At 35.3% G+C, this 17,343-nt stretch overlaps 1 protein-coding gene and 1 pseudogene across 1 annotated transcript; both read right to left on the bottom strand.

Moving 5' to 3' along the window:
- Positions 1-8,569: 8,569 nt before the first annotated feature.
- LOC122306814 lies at positions 8,570-10,241 on the bottom strand (annotated as a pseudogene).
- Positions 10,242-12,498: 2,257 nt separating this feature from the next.
- On the bottom strand, positions 12,499-14,153 carry LOC122306813 (3-ketoacyl-CoA synthase 5-like). The gene has a single exon (XM_043119331.1). The coding sequence runs from the start codon at positions 14,048-14,050 to the stop codon at positions 12,578-12,580; it is 1,473 nt and encodes a 490-aa protein (XP_042975265.1). The 5' UTR covers positions 14,051-14,153; the 3' UTR covers positions 12,499-12,577.
- Positions 14,154-17,343: the final 3,190 nt, after the last annotated feature.

Below are 17,343 nucleotides of genomic sequence, written 5' to 3'. Positions count from 1 at the left end.
CTTTCAAGGAGAACTATAGCAGGAAGAAATTTCGTCCGCAGTCTGATTTGGATTAGAAATGAGATTGAGGTGATTTTAGATAAAAAATAAAAATTAATAAAATATTATTATAATATTATTATTATTTTAAAATTTAAAAAAATTAAATTATTTATTATATTTAGTGTAAAAAATTTAAAAAATTATAAAAATAATATAAAATGAAATACAATATTTTTCGAAATTAAACGGGTCATCATCTCTTTTATATTAGGCAAAACATCTAGAGCCACCACTCGACGTTATTCCTGTTTAGACTCCAACTCTAACTTAATCTAAAAATTCAAAGTTTGGAACCGGAGTCGAAATTGCTCCAAAATTATAGTCCTTCTATCGGGGCTATGCTGAGATTTTAAAATATATATATATATTTAACAATTAAACAATTATTTTTTAATAATATTGTAAATTTTTTAAAAAAAATATATTTAAAAATGTTAAGAAATGCATGCAAAAAAAACATAGATCAAATATATTAGCAGGAGCTCGATAACTATAGAGCCATCCATGTACATAATAGATAGTTGAGCGGCCTAATGGTGGAGATGGTGTTTTGGCAACATGAAAACCTGCATTCCCAGACCCTAGTTCTGTGTTTTGCAAATGTTATTTTAAGGAAATCTTAAATGACGCCATTTTCCATGGCCTCTATATTTATCTCTTTCAAACCCTACACATTTCTTATATTTTCTGCCCTCCCTATGATGCCTCCACTTCTTCTATTACGTTAGTCACTCCATCACCACCTCCACATTCTTTGATCAGAATGAGTAGATGTCATTCTCTTCCTTTTCTTCATAGTCCCTCTTCCTTTTGTCTTCCTCCGGCTTGCTCGCTTGGCTGGCTTTGAACACTTCAACATTTAGTCCAATACTAGGTTATCTTTAGCTAAGTGTTTTGTTGCTACAAGGATATCATGCGCATGTCTTCCTCATCGTCAGTTCCTTGTAAGTTTTCTTCAAGTCAAGTGTTTCGCTTCCACTCTTTCTTTGTAGCTTGATCTATGCATATAATTTCTTTCTATGGGTATTTTTGCAATTTGATTTTGATTGGTTTTTGTTTGTGTGGATGATTTTGGCAATCAAATTTGGATTGATTTTTTTTTCTTATGGGTGAGTTCTCTATGTAGCTTCGACTTTAACTCCAAAAAATCTATTGGAGTTGGAATCCATTTCGATTCTGAGTCGGAGTTGCGCATTCTAGAGTTGGAGCCCAGTCCTACTCCCTCTGTTATATACACTACGCTATAATATACTATTAATATTATTGTTCCTTAAAATCTTATTATTTCTATTGAACTATATTTGTCTTATTTTTATTTTAAAAAATGATAAATTTAACAATTATGAAAAAATAATAGCCTAATAAACTAAAAATAAGATAATAGTATAATATATAATATTATATAAAAGTCTGCTCATAAAATTTAAATGAGCAAAGTTACATACAATTGTAGACTGTGCAAGTGTCACATAATATTAGATTTTTTTCACGTGAGACTCGTATTTGCTCTCTATTTTCAAAGTGATTGCGCAGTGCTAGTGCACTCCACGATTGCAAATATCATTTCTCAATTGAAACATCATGTTTTAGATATCAAAAACTCTATATACAATCACTTTTACACACAACTAATGTGATTGACTGCTTTATTTTCTATTATAAAATAATTATTTTGGTTACTCACATTATTAAAATATGTAAGAAGTACTTAAAAATGATCGTATGTAACATAACTCTTTAGATATATTGATAAGGAGTTATGATGACCAAAAGATCTGTAAAAATAAAGTTTGTAAATTGATGTTAATATATATAATATGATAAATGTACTTTACATCAAAATAATTTTATAATATGATAAATTATAGTAAGTGACGACAATTTATAGATTTTTAGTTTAATAAAGTCTCTTTGTGAATGCAATATTTTTCTACCTTTAGTAATCAATATATATTATAATGATGTTACTTGTTAAAAAGATACAGATTACATTGAGCATTAAACTAAGAGTTATTCTATTCTCATATCCATGTGTAAAGCACATAATTTATATTATTTAAATAATAAAATTTAATTTATAAAATTTATATTTTAAAATTTATCTTTTAAATTAATTTATGTTATATAGAGAAACATTACTCCCGACTAAATTTTCTACCAAATTATATTTTTATTTTTTATTTTTACTTAATGGTTAATGAAGTATTTTTTTAATAAATTTATAAATTTTACTTATTTTTTAAAATATTTAAAAAATATTTTAAAAAAAACGAAAGAAAAAGGAAATTACACTGTCCGGTACTCATTTGGTACCGAACAGTGGGAATCGCACCGCTCTACTGTATAAACACTTTGGACTCTACTAGTAGGTGTGCCGTTTAGTGTAAATTATACTTTTTTATTTTTATTTTTTATAGTTTTTAAATATTTAAAAATATATATCAATACCTTAATGTTCACTTTTTTAATTATTAAAAAAAACCTTTAAAAAAAATACATGAGCGGTTTGGTATGAGACTAGCTGACTACTGGCGGTTTGGTATGCCTTAGAAGCTTCCTGCATACATGTTTAATACAGTTGAATACTTTTGAGTTTCCCAATCTGTAAGAAACTTGATTTATTATTTTAAATTAAAAACAATTATAAAAAGACAAGTTTTGTGACTATAAATAAATTTTATAAAAATAAATATATAAATTGATATGACTTTATAATCTAATATAACATATCAAGTCACGCTACTAGTTTTAAGCATCTCTTATAACAATAAATTAGGACCAGTATTAATGTTTGACACCAAAATTTAGACTGCATAATCAAGATTTGGTGTTTCCATACATATATATACATTTTTTAAATAGTTATATATATATGTAATAATTTAAATAAATAGCCATTTAAAATATACTATATCAACAAATGTGTGAAGAAAAAAGTCTAGATAATTTCAATCCTTTGTTTTCTTTTAATGTTTGTTTTTGGGTTTCTTGTTTAAGCTCTTTATCAAAAAATTTATGTGTAATTATTTTTATGTATTTTATTTAATTAATTATATTAATAAATTATGTAAATAATATATAAAAATAACTGTATACAATAAGAAAAATGATAAGTACAACCGCCCGGCGCAACTGACGTGCAACCGGCTTATCCACGTCACCTGTTTTATTTTTTCCTTCCTCTCCCTCTCCATTTCGTTCCCCCTCTCTCCCGCTCGAAATTTCATTTCTCCCTTCCTCCATGTCCATCTCCATCGGACCACTCCCTCTCCCTTGAAGACGCCTAGTGCCCCATGCACGTCAGTCTCCTTCAGGAAACCAAACAGGTATGGCCTCCCTTTCTGAGCAAAGAAACCACCACTGCCGCAAAACCTTCACGCTTTAGTGAAGCATCTCCACCTCGTAGCTGCCTTGAATCCCTTCAAGCAAGGCAACTCCAGCCATCTCGAAAGTCATTGCATCACGTCAGAGACTCCATGAGAATAGCCCAACAAACCTCCCCATTGCCACTACTCCTCTGTTTTAAAGCGCCACAACAGAGAATTTTTGTGCTCTCAACCCAGATATCTCCCACGCATGACCACCCACTTAAAACAGATGCCAACTACACTCAAGCCACCATCTCTATTTCTCGCAACAAAACACAACACCCACTCTCTATCGTGAGCCACTGCAAAACCACCATCACCGAGACATAGAACAAGATCAAGGGGCACTCCAACGTGTGGAATTCTCACCCTAAGAACACAGACCTGGCTCCTACGCCTGGTACGAAATATCGCTTATTCTCTTCTAACTTGTTTGGTCCCTGAGAAATTATCATTGATCGAAAGATATCTTGTTTCGATCCTTTTCAAGCTTCTGATTTATTTACTGAGTTTTTTTCTGTTCGATTTTGTTCTGTGCCGTAAGACATTTTCCCTTTCGCAGCAACGCCAAGGAAATTGACATCATTAAGGTATTATTTTTCTAATGAGTTTATTGTCTTACTATGAATGTTGGGTTCTGATTGTTTGATTTCTCGATTGTTAGATTTTTTTCATGAGTATTCAGTGGCTTGGTTTGTTGAGAAGCTGACTCGTGAGGTGGTCAGAAGTTTCTGTGTGAGGTGAAGCTAGGGTGAAGGCCAAGAGAATTTGCTCTGTTTTTTACTTCTCGAAATAGAGAACACGGTGGAACCTATCTTACCGTATTATGGTTGCTGCGGTTTGCCGTCGGTTTCTCATCTATGGAGGAGATGCTCATAGTGTGAAAGATGTTGCTCGGTTTTGGTTTCTCACGTTGTGTAACTTTCTTTCATTTGGAAACATGCAAGAGATTGTTTTTGGCAGAATAGTTTAAAGAAATGGTAGTAGGAATAGAAAATAGTGGCCAAAGGTTCTTGTGGGTGGTAAGAAATCCACCACCAGAGGAGTATGAGCTTGCCAAGCTCTACTGCGATCAGGTGGCTTCTGCTTGCACAGGGGTATAGAACTACGACATCGTCCATGTTACGTTGGGAGAAACAAAGCAGTAGCATGGAGAGAGAATGGAGGGAAGAGAGAGATTTGAAGTGAAGACGATAAAGAGAGAGCATTTTACATTTTATTTTTCAGCTTTTTTCTTTCTTTTATAATTTCACGTAAGTTACATGTACGGTCGGGTATCTCTCGGTTCCTCACATTAGTTGTATCTAGCAGAGCTGCGTATAATAATAAGAAAAATGCTGGATGCAAGCGTTGGGTGTAACCGGCTTGCAAGCGGCTTGCCTACATCATCTAATAAAATGGTGTTTTCATCTATTTACATTTTTACTCTCCATTTTCTTCCATCTCTATCTCTCTCTCTCAATTTCGTTCCCCCCTCCCTCCCTAATCCCTGCATCTCCATTTTCGCTAATCTCTTCCTCTCCCACTCCATCTCGTTTCCTCCTTCTTCTTCTTCTGCAAGCCGGTAACCCTAAATCCATCCCTTTCTTCCCCAATCTCCGCTTCAAACCCTTTCTCTTTCCCCACTCGCCAGCGCTGATAGAAATGAGGCCCAACCAGACTGTGGCATGGACGAGCTCTTGGCTGTGTTGGGGTACTAGGTGAGGTCCTTCGACATGGCCGAGGTTTCCCAGTAGCTCGAACTACCCAACGATTTGATGGGTAATGCTCAAGGAGATGGCCTCTCTCAACTCGCATATAAGACCGTTCATTACAACCCCTCCGATTTATCAACATGGCTACAGAGCATGCTCTTTGAGTTCAACCCACTTCCTGTCAATGGTTTCGATCCCATGGTGCCACACGCCACCGACGCCGTCACTCCACCCGCTCCTCTCGACGATTCTCTACTTGCTCCGACTGAATCAACCACCATCACCTCCGTTGATTTTGATCAAGAAAACAGTATTAATCACTCCCGTACGTTGCGTACAGTCAATAGCTCTGACAAATTTCTTCCGCTTCAAGCTCAAACAGTATTAATCACCTTCTTCCACTTCAAGCTCAAACCTAGACGCCAACTGACATTGCATAATAGTTTTTAAAGAATAAAAAAAAAAAAACACAGAATCCACTACTTCTCAATGGATAGCTTGGATTGAATGGAAAGAAGGTTGCGGTGAGTTGAGACTTAATTTTTATTTTCTTTAAACGAAATAGAAAGAAGATGATAAATGAAATTTTTTTAATTTTTAATAGATACTCATGTCAGTCGACTGTACGATAATTGTATTCGACGATTGTACATAACAGAACTGTATTACACGGCGTTCCCAACTCACACGGGACATAGCAGGCCAATGTGTTCAGAAAGCACCGATAATTCTGTAGAATTTGCGCATGCATAACCTCCCTTTGTACTCTTTCCAGAATGAAAATAAATAAATTAAACCGAATAAAATATAAGGAAAAGCTAGTTTACCTCCCAAATTGTAACGTTACAACAGTGTATTGCTGGGTAAAATTCTTTTTATTTATTTAGTGATTAAAAAAGTAATTTTAGGTGTATTAGTTTATTTTTATTATTTCTTAAAAATATTTCAATATATTAAAAAATGTGAAAAATTATTTAAAAACAAATAATCTGGGCAGCATGTGCAGCAGGAAGAGCTGGACGGCATAGTAGCCAGACCCAAAATATAATCAGGTTATCTATGTTTGATATCATATCATATAAAATTATTATTTATTTAAAAAAAAACAAGAAAATGTAGACTTATAGCTATTTATATTTTATTCTTTAACAATCGGAACCGAGTAGCTACATCTTAATAGCCATTGTAAAATTCTGGATCATGTTCATGTATATGATGATGGCCAGCTGAGGGTACATTACATGCAAAACTGTGTGCTTAATGTTTTTATCTTCCTTTCTGGTTTTCAAACATGTTAAGAGGGCATAATTAGAATTGAGAGAGGGGAAGGAAAAACCATTGAAGATGAAAACAAAAAAAGAAGTCCTTTTCTGGGACAGATGGGTTTTTGTCAAAACCTATTAATAGCAGCATTTCGCAATGTTATTTTACTTTTGTATGCACTGTGTAATGAATCCGTGCTCTGTTTGGATGAAAGCAATGACTGGGTAATGTGATTAGAGGGTAGACTGATGCCTGACTTCTGAACTGAGAAGTAGATATCGTCTGCATGCAAACGCAGGGCTGGAGGCATTTGACTGTGCATCAGTCAACTGGGTTTGGGTTCAGCCCCGACTGTTCTGAGTTCCTACATTTTTGTGATTTTTGAAGATAAAACGTGATCATGTTCTTTCTCTAAGTAAATGACATGCATTCCTCAACGTTAGATCGGCACATTACAGCTACAAAATAGCTGGAAGACCAGAAACTAAAAACAATTACTGAAACACAAGCGTGCGCAGTTACAACTATGCAACCACCCAATGGGAATTGAACAACTTCGGTTTTTGTTCTTATCAAACTTAGACTATTGTATGCTAAACTTTGTTTTCACAGGTTCTTGTAGTTGGATTCCAACGTGGACTAGGCATGATCATTGATAAGAAATAGAGGAAGGTAAGCATTTCTGGCAATAAAAACGATCGAGCCACTTGGCGCATCACAGAAATTTTGTTTGTTGTAGGAGAAGAACCAAAAGGGTTCATGTCTAATTCCGGTGAATCATTTTTATACTGGCGGGAGCCATGTGATAACGATTGGGCTTCTCACCCTGTGTATTCCATTCTTCCATACCAAGTCTCCAAACTCAGGCACTGTTTGCCGAGAAACTATAGTGAAGGTGATCTTGAAACTGAGTTTTTTATATTTTCTGGAAAATGTCAAGGTTTTTGGCTCGACTGGAACTAACGCACCTCTAAATGGTGAAAGTATGACATGGTAATTCGAAACTGGAGGGCCAACATTGGTGACGGTTCTGGGAAGGGTCAAAGTAGTGATGGATGCTTTTTCTGGGAATACAGCTGAGGTAGCAGGGTAGTTCAGGTCTCCTGGATTGGCAATAGAGTGTTTAGCGAGATCTGTTTGAGAAAACTTTCAGCTGGGCTGGAGTCAGCTGTAATGGACCTCTTCTGCTGACTGATTCGAGAGAGTCACTCTCCAAAAAATACAAGATGAATGAGAGAGAGACGAGAGAGTAAATTGTATAAACTTTCAGATGCCTTTCTCTTCATTTCAGTTCGTTTTTATAGTTGAAAACAATGACAAACATGAGCGTTTCACTCATTATTCTTCATACACATACCACATCGTCCCACTTGAGTCACTTGCTCACAGTATAAAACGACGCCGTGCTATTAAATCCCCTCTAAACTACAACTCGCATTACATGCTTATTAAAAATCGAAAAAATTTAATTACAAGCATAATTGTATATTAATCTGTACACTAATTTAATATGATTAGTTAAAAAATAAATTTTATTAAAAATAGTATTAATTTAAATTTTAAATTTGAAAAAATGAGTATTAATATGTAGATTAGTACGCGACTTTACTTGTATGTAGTAAAACTCTTAAAAACCTTCTATCGTTTAGCCTTACAAACCACACGCAGTGTCATCACCTACACCACAGCCACTCAACACCTTGGCAACAGCATCTTACATCAGCTTCTCCGTGCAGAGGATCAATTCAAAGTAATCCCGTGCCTCAATGTCATAAATCAAACCTGGGTTAAGCGCCTTTATTGGGTTAATGTGTCCGGCACCATGATCATATGAGTTTCAAGGTGCAACTATTGAGGCATCTCTTAGAGGAGCGTGGGCGTTATCATGAACATAAGCTTTTGTCATCAAGGCAGATTTTATTGCTGCTAGGCCCACATGAGGGCATGACATTGATGTTCCAGACGGTAAGCTGAACTTCACAATCAGGCAATCTGTCAGTAAACCTGATGGACCTGTTTCTCCGGTCCAAGCATAAATAATGTTCACCTCAGGGACCAGCACATCAGGCTTCAGAACTTCAGGGTGAGAAAATTCGGTCCTCTAGAAGGTTAAAGAAACGACCCAGCAGTGCTTAGAGATACCTTAGTTGAAGTGTTCTGGTTAACCACAAAAGAGTGAGAAAGAGATATCTGCAACAGCACTTAAAATAACAACGTGTTCTTATCCTTGTTAGTTGTCAGCATAGCTTATCAAATCTAAAATGAACATAGGTTTTAATTCTATTTGTATACGAGGAATACACAAGGATATTATTCCGCCAAATTACAAAATCCAATCTTTATTTCATAGATGAAAATGCTGCCACCACCAGAGATGTTGAATCCCTTGCCAAGTACCAAGAAATGCTAGATTTGCAGTCGTGTTTGGATTTGTTAACACGTAATGCTTGAGTGACCTCCCTTCTGTTTCCCCAACTGCAACTGCCGGAAGAAGGTGACAATCTGCAACCAACGCTTCTCCATTGGCGGCAGTGTTTGCAAGAATCATTCCAATCCCTCCTGCGTCTTTCACCACCTGACCCTTCTGCACACGGGGACTCATGCCTCGTTAACATTTCACAATCTTTCCGGCAACCAGAGGCCGATCCAAAGTTCCCTCCAAACACAAGGAGCCGAAGTCCGGGCTGGTTGAGTTACTATATAGACAACTGGGGTATTGCTTATTCATTGAGAGCATCGCTCACCGAGTGAAACTTCCCTCAAAGTTGTTCCACTTCACAACTTAACCGTGACTGGGAAATCTCTATCCATGGTGCTGGCACCAACTATTTTAATCCAGGGAGACACATTTGTAAGGCTGACAGGGCCTCCATTTCCGGCTGAGCTCGAAACATAAACACCCACCAATCTCCATTGCCCCAAAAGCTGCGATGGACAAACTGTCTAGGTAGTGCGAAGACGCTCCGCCGCCCAAAGATGTTGTCAAAACATCCACTCCATCAACCAGAGCTCTATCAACCGCCGAAAGAATACCCAAGCAAAGGCACCCCTCTATCAACCGCCGACTCTCGCACCTGGCGCCACTCCTCCGGCCGTCCCATGTGCATATCCCTGAAGGTTTGCACCACGCACTGGAGAGCGAGCAACTGTGGCTGCAGTGTGAGTTCATTGCCCATCTTGATCTCTAGGTGATTAATTTATACTCAGTTTGCTCGTTAATTTCCCCAATAGCAGCTTGATAACCGAGGTAGAACACTCAAGCACCCACAATCTTTCTGTTACAGTGACGTTTCTCCGTCTCACGTGTTCCTTTCCAACGAGCAGGCACCGGTGTCATGCCTGCATTGTTGAACTCTCACTCTCGGCCAAATGCTGGTGTGGAGCACTCCAACTATGGCATCATGGTCCGACAGATTTTGAGACCAGACGCTAGTGCTATCCTCTGGTTCTAGCCCAAGGAACATGGGACTCCTTGTGCTGTGCACCTGATACTTCTTCTCACTACGCCACCTTCTACCTCTAGCCTCTCAGCTCCTTTGCTCAACCGAGCAGCAACTCCATGAAGGGCAGCCTGGTAACTGTAAATAATCCCATCTTCATCTTCTGCATCGCCTTGTTTTTCAGGTATGAACAAAACTGATATTACTTACGGCGTTTACCATTCGAGGTGATTGGTAAAAGAATTTGGCATTGCCGACTTGTCCATCTGGACAATATATGTCTTCTTCGCTAATTGGGCGTCTGCAGAGACGACTAAATTGAAGAACAGATAGACAGTTAGGATCAAATAAACCCATTTTACTGGATTTTCTGGCAATTTTGTGCAAGCAAGAAGAATAATTTTGAACAGTGACTCGGATACAGGGTGTGTGTGTCATCATGTGCAGGCAATAAAGGGTTGGTTGTTCTTGTTGAAGAAGAATTAGAGGTAGCAGTTACTGGTTAGTACTCTGGTTCCGATCCTCTTGATCACTTACAAGTTTTTCTTTTTCGCTCCATGGAAGTGTTCTTCCAAATCTTTCACTATAAAAAAGGATAAACATCCAATTATTACCCCACTTTTACATAATTGCTTAAGAAATACTAGTTTCTTTTAAATTTCTTCGACTTTGATGTGTTTAATTTTTTTAAAAAAACATAATATTTTAATATAGAATTTTGAAATAGTTATAAGTTAATTATATGTGTATTTTCTATTTTACAATTAATTAGATGGTTTCATATGGAATTATCTGGCGCTTGATTTGATTTCATAGACTTTTTAAACTATCTCATTTCATTTTAACATTTAAATACCATTCACACACAAATATTTTTTTTTCAATCTTACAATTTTTCTAAATTTTCAAATAAAATACAAAAATAAAAATAAAAATCAATTTTTTCAAATCTCAAACCAAAAATAATATTTCTAACATTCTTTTAACTTCATAATTTTTTTATCAATTTTTTTCTTATTTTTTAAAATCTCATAAAAATCTTAACTCAAACAATTTTACTATTATTTATAAATTATATCATTACTATTCATAAAATTTCTATTTTATCTCATCTATATAACTAAACGAGGCTTTAGAATTGATCGAAAAAATAAGATCAATCATGGGTATATATGATCAAGGGTCCCTCTACGGGCACCGAAAATGTGCACCATTGTGCATTTTATGTTTTTTTAATATTAAAAAAAAAATCCACACAGTCGATGCACATTATCTGTGCACATAGCATTTCCCTATTATCAATGGTGACAATTGGATGAGACGAGTCCAAAAAATATGAAAGGGAGAATCAATTCCTTCTAAAGGGTAGTTCCAAGGCGCATTGAACCAATAATGCTCAGCTTTTGAAACCATGTGCACACTCCAGCATTATTGGTTTTGTTCAGCATTAGGTGCACCCAAACTCATGATGTATTACATAAAAGCGATGAGTTGCACAATAACTTTTGTTCAGCCAAGTGATTTTGGAAAGGAAAGAGCACAGGTGGCAAGAGTTAGCAATAGTTTAATAACAATATAATGTGATTATCACAAAAAATAATTTTATAATTTAACTCCTTGTGTCAGTCTACTCTGCCATCATTCTTTGCATTTAATGTGTTTAAATTTTAACAAATATTATTCATTTCAAAGTTATGAAGCATTTCAAACTTTATCACTGTCAGTTTTGTCAGATCGAAGTGTTCGTCATCTTCAAGGTCAATATTCAAGACAGGGTTGAAGTGACACCTTTTGAAACTTTGGCTCTGGGAAAATCTGAAAAGCTTTAAAACCAAGTTCCCAAGTCAACAAATGTCATCAATGCCGAGGAGCTACCCAATCCCCCATCTGAAATTAATATGGAGAGCAGCTGAAGCATGCTCATATTAATGGCCTACTCAACAATACATACCTAACTCATTCAAAGTAATTGAATAAGATCTCCGTATCTGACCCCAATTTCAGCTGTGGCAAAATGTACTTGTTCAAACATAAATTTAAAGAAAAATTTTATTTTTTATTTTCATATCACATATTATATATAATTTTTTTTTTCTTTTTAAACATATAATATATAAATAATAAATAAAAAAATTTAAATTAATTTAAAAATAATAAATTATAAAAATTAAAAATAAATATAAATATAATGTATAATATATAGAGAGTAAATATTATATATATATTTAACTCGTCAATTATTCCCAAATTCCAATGAACCTAAACCCCACCAGCTGGTGGCCACCACTCTCTTAAGAAGTAGATCACACCTGGACTGGATCCCCACTGATGCATAAATTGCTGACCTGGATCTTTGCATGGGACCATTACAATTTAAGTTGTGTTTGATTGTTGAATCTAATTTCATTTCTCTTAAATTAAGATTTATTATTTTTTAAAATTTTTTTTATAAAAAAATTAAATTTATCTTAACATATTTCATATATTTTAATTTAAAAAATTAATCTCATCTCAATCTAAAAAAATTAAATCTATCTTAAAAAGACCTACAAAATATTAATATTTACAATTCAATTCATCTCAATATCAAAGCGTAGCAAAACAAAATGATGAATTAATACTGACCCATAAACGAAAATTCAAAGGTTTAACCCATGCAAATCTCCTACAAGTATTTAAAAAAACAGAATCTATCAGAAAATAAAGTAAAATTTCTCGGATTTTTCTTGTTATTTTTTCAAACAACTTGCATAAGACTAGTATAAATCTGCTAAATCCCTTTGTCAACAGTGGGGATTGGATAACAAGAGATACAGTCAGCCCATGGGCCCTTCTTGGACTCCCCCACTATGGGCCTTATGCACTCCCAAACCAGACTGCTGCACTTTAGCCCACTCCCTAGCCCTAGTTGCCAAACCTTGTCACCTTTCTTCACCCTAACTTTGGCTTCCAAGTAAGCTAGCTCATACCACAATGAAGAAGAAGACTGGTTCCCAAACCTGTGCAGTGTCATCAATGCAGGCTCTATGTCTTTGTCTCCAAGCTTTAACCCCTTCCCTATATCCCTTATCATTGCCCTTCCTGAAGTTGGCAAGCAAAAATGCTGTATCACAGTCTTAAAGTTTGGCACGTAGATTTCACTGGATTTGTCGATAAATGTTTTCCGTAAGATGGAAAAAACAAGCCAAAGTTTCTCCGAGAATGGCAAGATTGAGGAACCAAGAACGGTGACGTTTGATCTGAGAGTTTCTCCGACGACTTGTAGTACATTTTGATTTATTGTAAACCCCAGGTTTCCCTTGGAGTCCTCCTCGCGAACTGCTGAAAAATGAGCCTGGTCGTCAAAGGCATTTTGAGTCCTCACTGTTCGAGACAGTTTGTATTTTGAAGACTTCTTTGCTTCCTTTTTATTGGAAAGCAAAATGGCCGCACTTCCCATTCTGAAGAGGCAGTTAAGGATCAACTTGGACCTCTCGTTGCCTGAGTACCAACCAGTAGATAAGATTTCAGTGCTGATAACAACGGCGTTAGAGTTTTTGTGAATTCTCAGAAGACTTCGAGCCAAATCAACTCCGATGGCGCTTGCGCTGCATCCCATTCCAGAGAGGGTGTAGCTCTTAATATCACTTCTCAAGGAGTATTTGTTTATGATGATGGAGGAAAGCGAAGGTGAGGGGCAAAAACCACTACAATTTACGATGAGAATATCTATATCACATGGGGAGAGTCTAGTTTTGGACAGAAGGTCTTCCATGACAGGGAAAAGCACCATATGCACTTCTTGGATGGATTCTTGCAGGTGGGTGTTTGGTGGAATGTATTGTAAAGCTGGGGGCAAAAAGGTTTCTTCACTTAGTCCTGAAGAAGTGAGTAGTTTGGCCATGAAAGAGATACTTTCGGAGTCAAAACATTGAAACATGGAAACATTTTCAATGAAGGTAGAGAAGGGGACTCTGCAGAAGCTTGGTGGCCTGAGACATGAGAAGTCAACTAAATAAACAGGAGCAGCTTTTGAGAGGATCAAGCGTTTGAGGAAGATGAAACAAGAGAACAGGAAGAGTAAGTAGAGAATGGGTTTCGATTTATGAAAGATGAAGAAAGCTGCGATGGATATTAGGAAAGAGGTAAATCTTAGAAGTTCTGTGAAATTTGAATGAAGATGCTTTGAGAGGAGACTGGATGGGAGAGTAATGCTAGTGGTATTGAGAAGAGGGTCATGTCTGAGCTTAGACAAATACTCCATTTCAGAGAGAGTTAGAGAGATAGAAAGGTGGTAGAGAAGGAAGTGATAATGGTGTTTTGAAAACAGAGAAGGGTTTATTTTAAAACAAATGAGAGTGGAGTCTGCATGCCGTGAATGCAGGTCGATCGGTTTACCAATTTGGCGTGCTGGGCCGGCTGCAGTTGGTTGTCGTGCTAGACCTGCAGTCCTAATAACTGCACAATTTGGCGTGCTGGGCCAGCTGCAGTTGGTTGTCTTGCTAGACCTGCAGTAACTGCAAGCATGTGTGTGGCTTAAGAATAATTTTATATATAATTGTGTAGTGTATAAATAATGTATAATTATTTTAAAAAATAAAAATATTTATTATTTAAAATTAAATTCGATTAAAATTTCGATAAGAACTCATAATAGTTCACAAATTATCTCATTTATTGAATTCGATTATAACTTCGATAAGATCTCACAATAATTCAGAGGCTATCTAGGTCTCATTTATCGAATTCGATAAAACTCACACACATGCTTGCAGTTATTTGTCAACTATTGTGAGGTCGTGCGAATTTATCTCACACACGTGCTTGCAATCCTATTAACTCACAATAGTTTCTCGATGAAACTTGAGTTTAAGGGCTTAAATTTGACTTTGTAAAACATATGTATCTTCCCGCCAATTCCTATTGCATGGTTCTCCGTAACTAGAAAATTAAGAGTAGCTTGAATTGAGAAATATTCTGAGGTTAGATTTGGGTATTGAGAATATTTCACTATTGTTTATTATTTTATTATTACTTTTTACATACTTTTTATTATTATTCATTATTTTTTATTACTATCCAATATTCTATTATTTTTTTTTATTACTATTTATAATTCTTCTCAACACTTCTTACTATCCAATCTATCTCGTCTCATCATTATAATTTTTTTTAAATTTTTATATAAAATATAATAAAAAATTTAACTTTTTCAAGTTTTAATTTAAATTTTAAAATAATAATAATATTAAAATATAATATTCTAATAATATTTTATTCAACTTTTAATTTTCATTTAAAATCATCTCATTCAAGTACTTAAATAACCTCTTAATATGATTACATATAGGTAAGAAAATCACGTCTTGTCATTGCCGTCGACTCTTTTGATATTGATTATTGATTTATACAATAAATTAAATATGATAAAAAAAAAAATCATATCATCGTACGTGTATATTAGAATATTATAAATATATTTTATGTACGGTAATATCAATCTAAGATATGCACATATATGTCTAAACCTCTTTGATTTTATGAGTTTGAGTTTCTAAATGTAAACTGATTAACATTTTTATTCTGATTAATTGTCAGTTGATAGCTTTTTATATATCTAGTGGATGTCTATCCAATACAGATACGTCTGAGCTGGAAAAAGATTCCGTACGCTCCAGAACTGAGAGGCAGGCCAGCATGGTTGATAATTTGGCATGCACTCTATATATCTCGACGTATAATATAATAAGAGACAAAGATGATATAAAATTAAATATCTGTGTATAGTCGACAACATTAATTGATTGGGACAAATACAATAAATTAAAGCGATATATATACGCATATTTCTATAATAATAAATGTTTATCACATTATTACATGAATAAACAGTAAATTCTAATTCTATTTTTATTTCCGTATACATAAAAATTTACACTGTTTTATATTCCGTGTAAAGATTTACATTACTTGACATTCCGTACAAAACATAGCTGTTTTGGTGCGATCGCAGCTGTCGAATCCCCATCTTCCTCCCCGGCTCCATCGACCACACGAATACCGTCGTACAACCACGTCGTGCACACCGCCTTCTCCTGCTTCCCCAACAGGCTGTTTCGGTCACGCAAGGTGCAAACCCTAACTTCCAACTGGCTTTTCGTGGTTGAGCCGATAGATGTCTGGTCGTGTTCCTTCTTCGGAACCCACGAATACGTGGTACCGGAGGTCGCATCCGGTAGATTGCACAGGAACGACATTGATTGGTGGACAAAGACCCGGTTCAACGCTTAGGATTGAAACGCAGAGTCGCCGACGTGAAAAAACACCATTTCTTCAAGAATCTGAACTTCGCTTTCATACGGTCTGTCCCACCACCAGAGATCCCACAACTGAGAAGGATGAAAACGACATCGTTGTGTCATACGAGGAGCGATGCAACACAATCTACAGCGAGGCCGTGTAGGTTTTACACCACAATAAAAAGGAGATAAACAAGAAACAAAGAAGAGAACATGAGCACATAAGGAACTCAGCCAAACTTGCAACAATGAAGAAGAAATCATGAAATAAAAACAACATAGAGAGAGAGAGAGAGAGAGAGAGAGAGAGAGAGAGAGAGAGAGAGAGAGAGAGAGAGAGATCGGTTTGCAGTGGGGGGAAAAAAAAACAAAATACAAGAGAATAAATAAATAACCAACTAAAGGAAAATGAAAGAATGCAATACACGAAATAGAGATGAATCGGCCAGCCGTGGAAGAAAGCAACGGGAATGAAGAAGAAAAGGGAAACGGCACAGGAGAGAAGAAGAAAGAGGAAGAAAAAGGAGCCCTCATGTCTTCTAAACGATGCCGTTTTGGAGGGATCCACTGGGCCGGGTTTAAGTGCTACGGGATGGCCTAGGTTTGAAGGGAATTTGGTCCAAATCACAATAAAAATCCACTGAAATAAGGAAAAATATAGTTGCAAACACAATTGTGTATTAATTTGTGCACCAATATGATGTGATTGGTCAAAAAGTAGATTTTATTAAAAACAGTGTTAATCTAAATTTTAAGTATGAATAAATCAGTATTAATACACAGATTAGTACGCAACTGTGTTTGTATATAGTAAAACTCCTGAAATAAAGCCCACTCAGAAAATAAGGTTCTAAGAAAGTAAAAAGGTACAATAAAAATAATTAAAAGCCAAGTAAAAACACTACAACTCTATATTAATAAAGTAAAATATTTAAAATCTAACAATAGAATATTTAAAGCATAGAGTAATTTAAATGCGAAATAATAATTAATAACAAGAAAGTACATTAAAATAATTTATACGACTTAAAATCATAAATGAACCCAACGAATAATACGTTAAATTTAAAATAAAAGAGTCATAAACCATAATAAATAAAATAATCTTTCCATATAAATACACGTAAAAAGAAAAATGCACAATAAAAAAATAAATAAGAGCCAAATAAAAACACCACAATTCAATATTAATAAAATAAAATAATTAAAGTCCAACATTAAACTAATTTAAAGTAAAGATCAATTTAAATGTAAAAAA

Source organism: Carya illinoinensis, chromosome 4 (genome assembly GCF_018687715.1).
Source record: "Carya illinoinensis cultivar Pawnee chromosome 4, C.illinoinensisPawnee_v1, whole genome shotgun sequence".
Taxonomy (NCBI): domain Eukaryota; kingdom Viridiplantae; phylum Streptophyta; class Magnoliopsida; order Fagales; family Juglandaceae; genus Carya; species Carya illinoinensis.
This window is presented reverse-complemented; position numbering and strand designations above follow the sequence as displayed.

What these genes read in the sequence shown, in the direction of transcription:
- LOC122306813 (XM_043119331.1), bottom strand. Translation starts at nt 14,050, where the DNA reads ATGGAGTATTTGTCTAAGCTCAGACATGACCCTCTTCTCAATACCACT.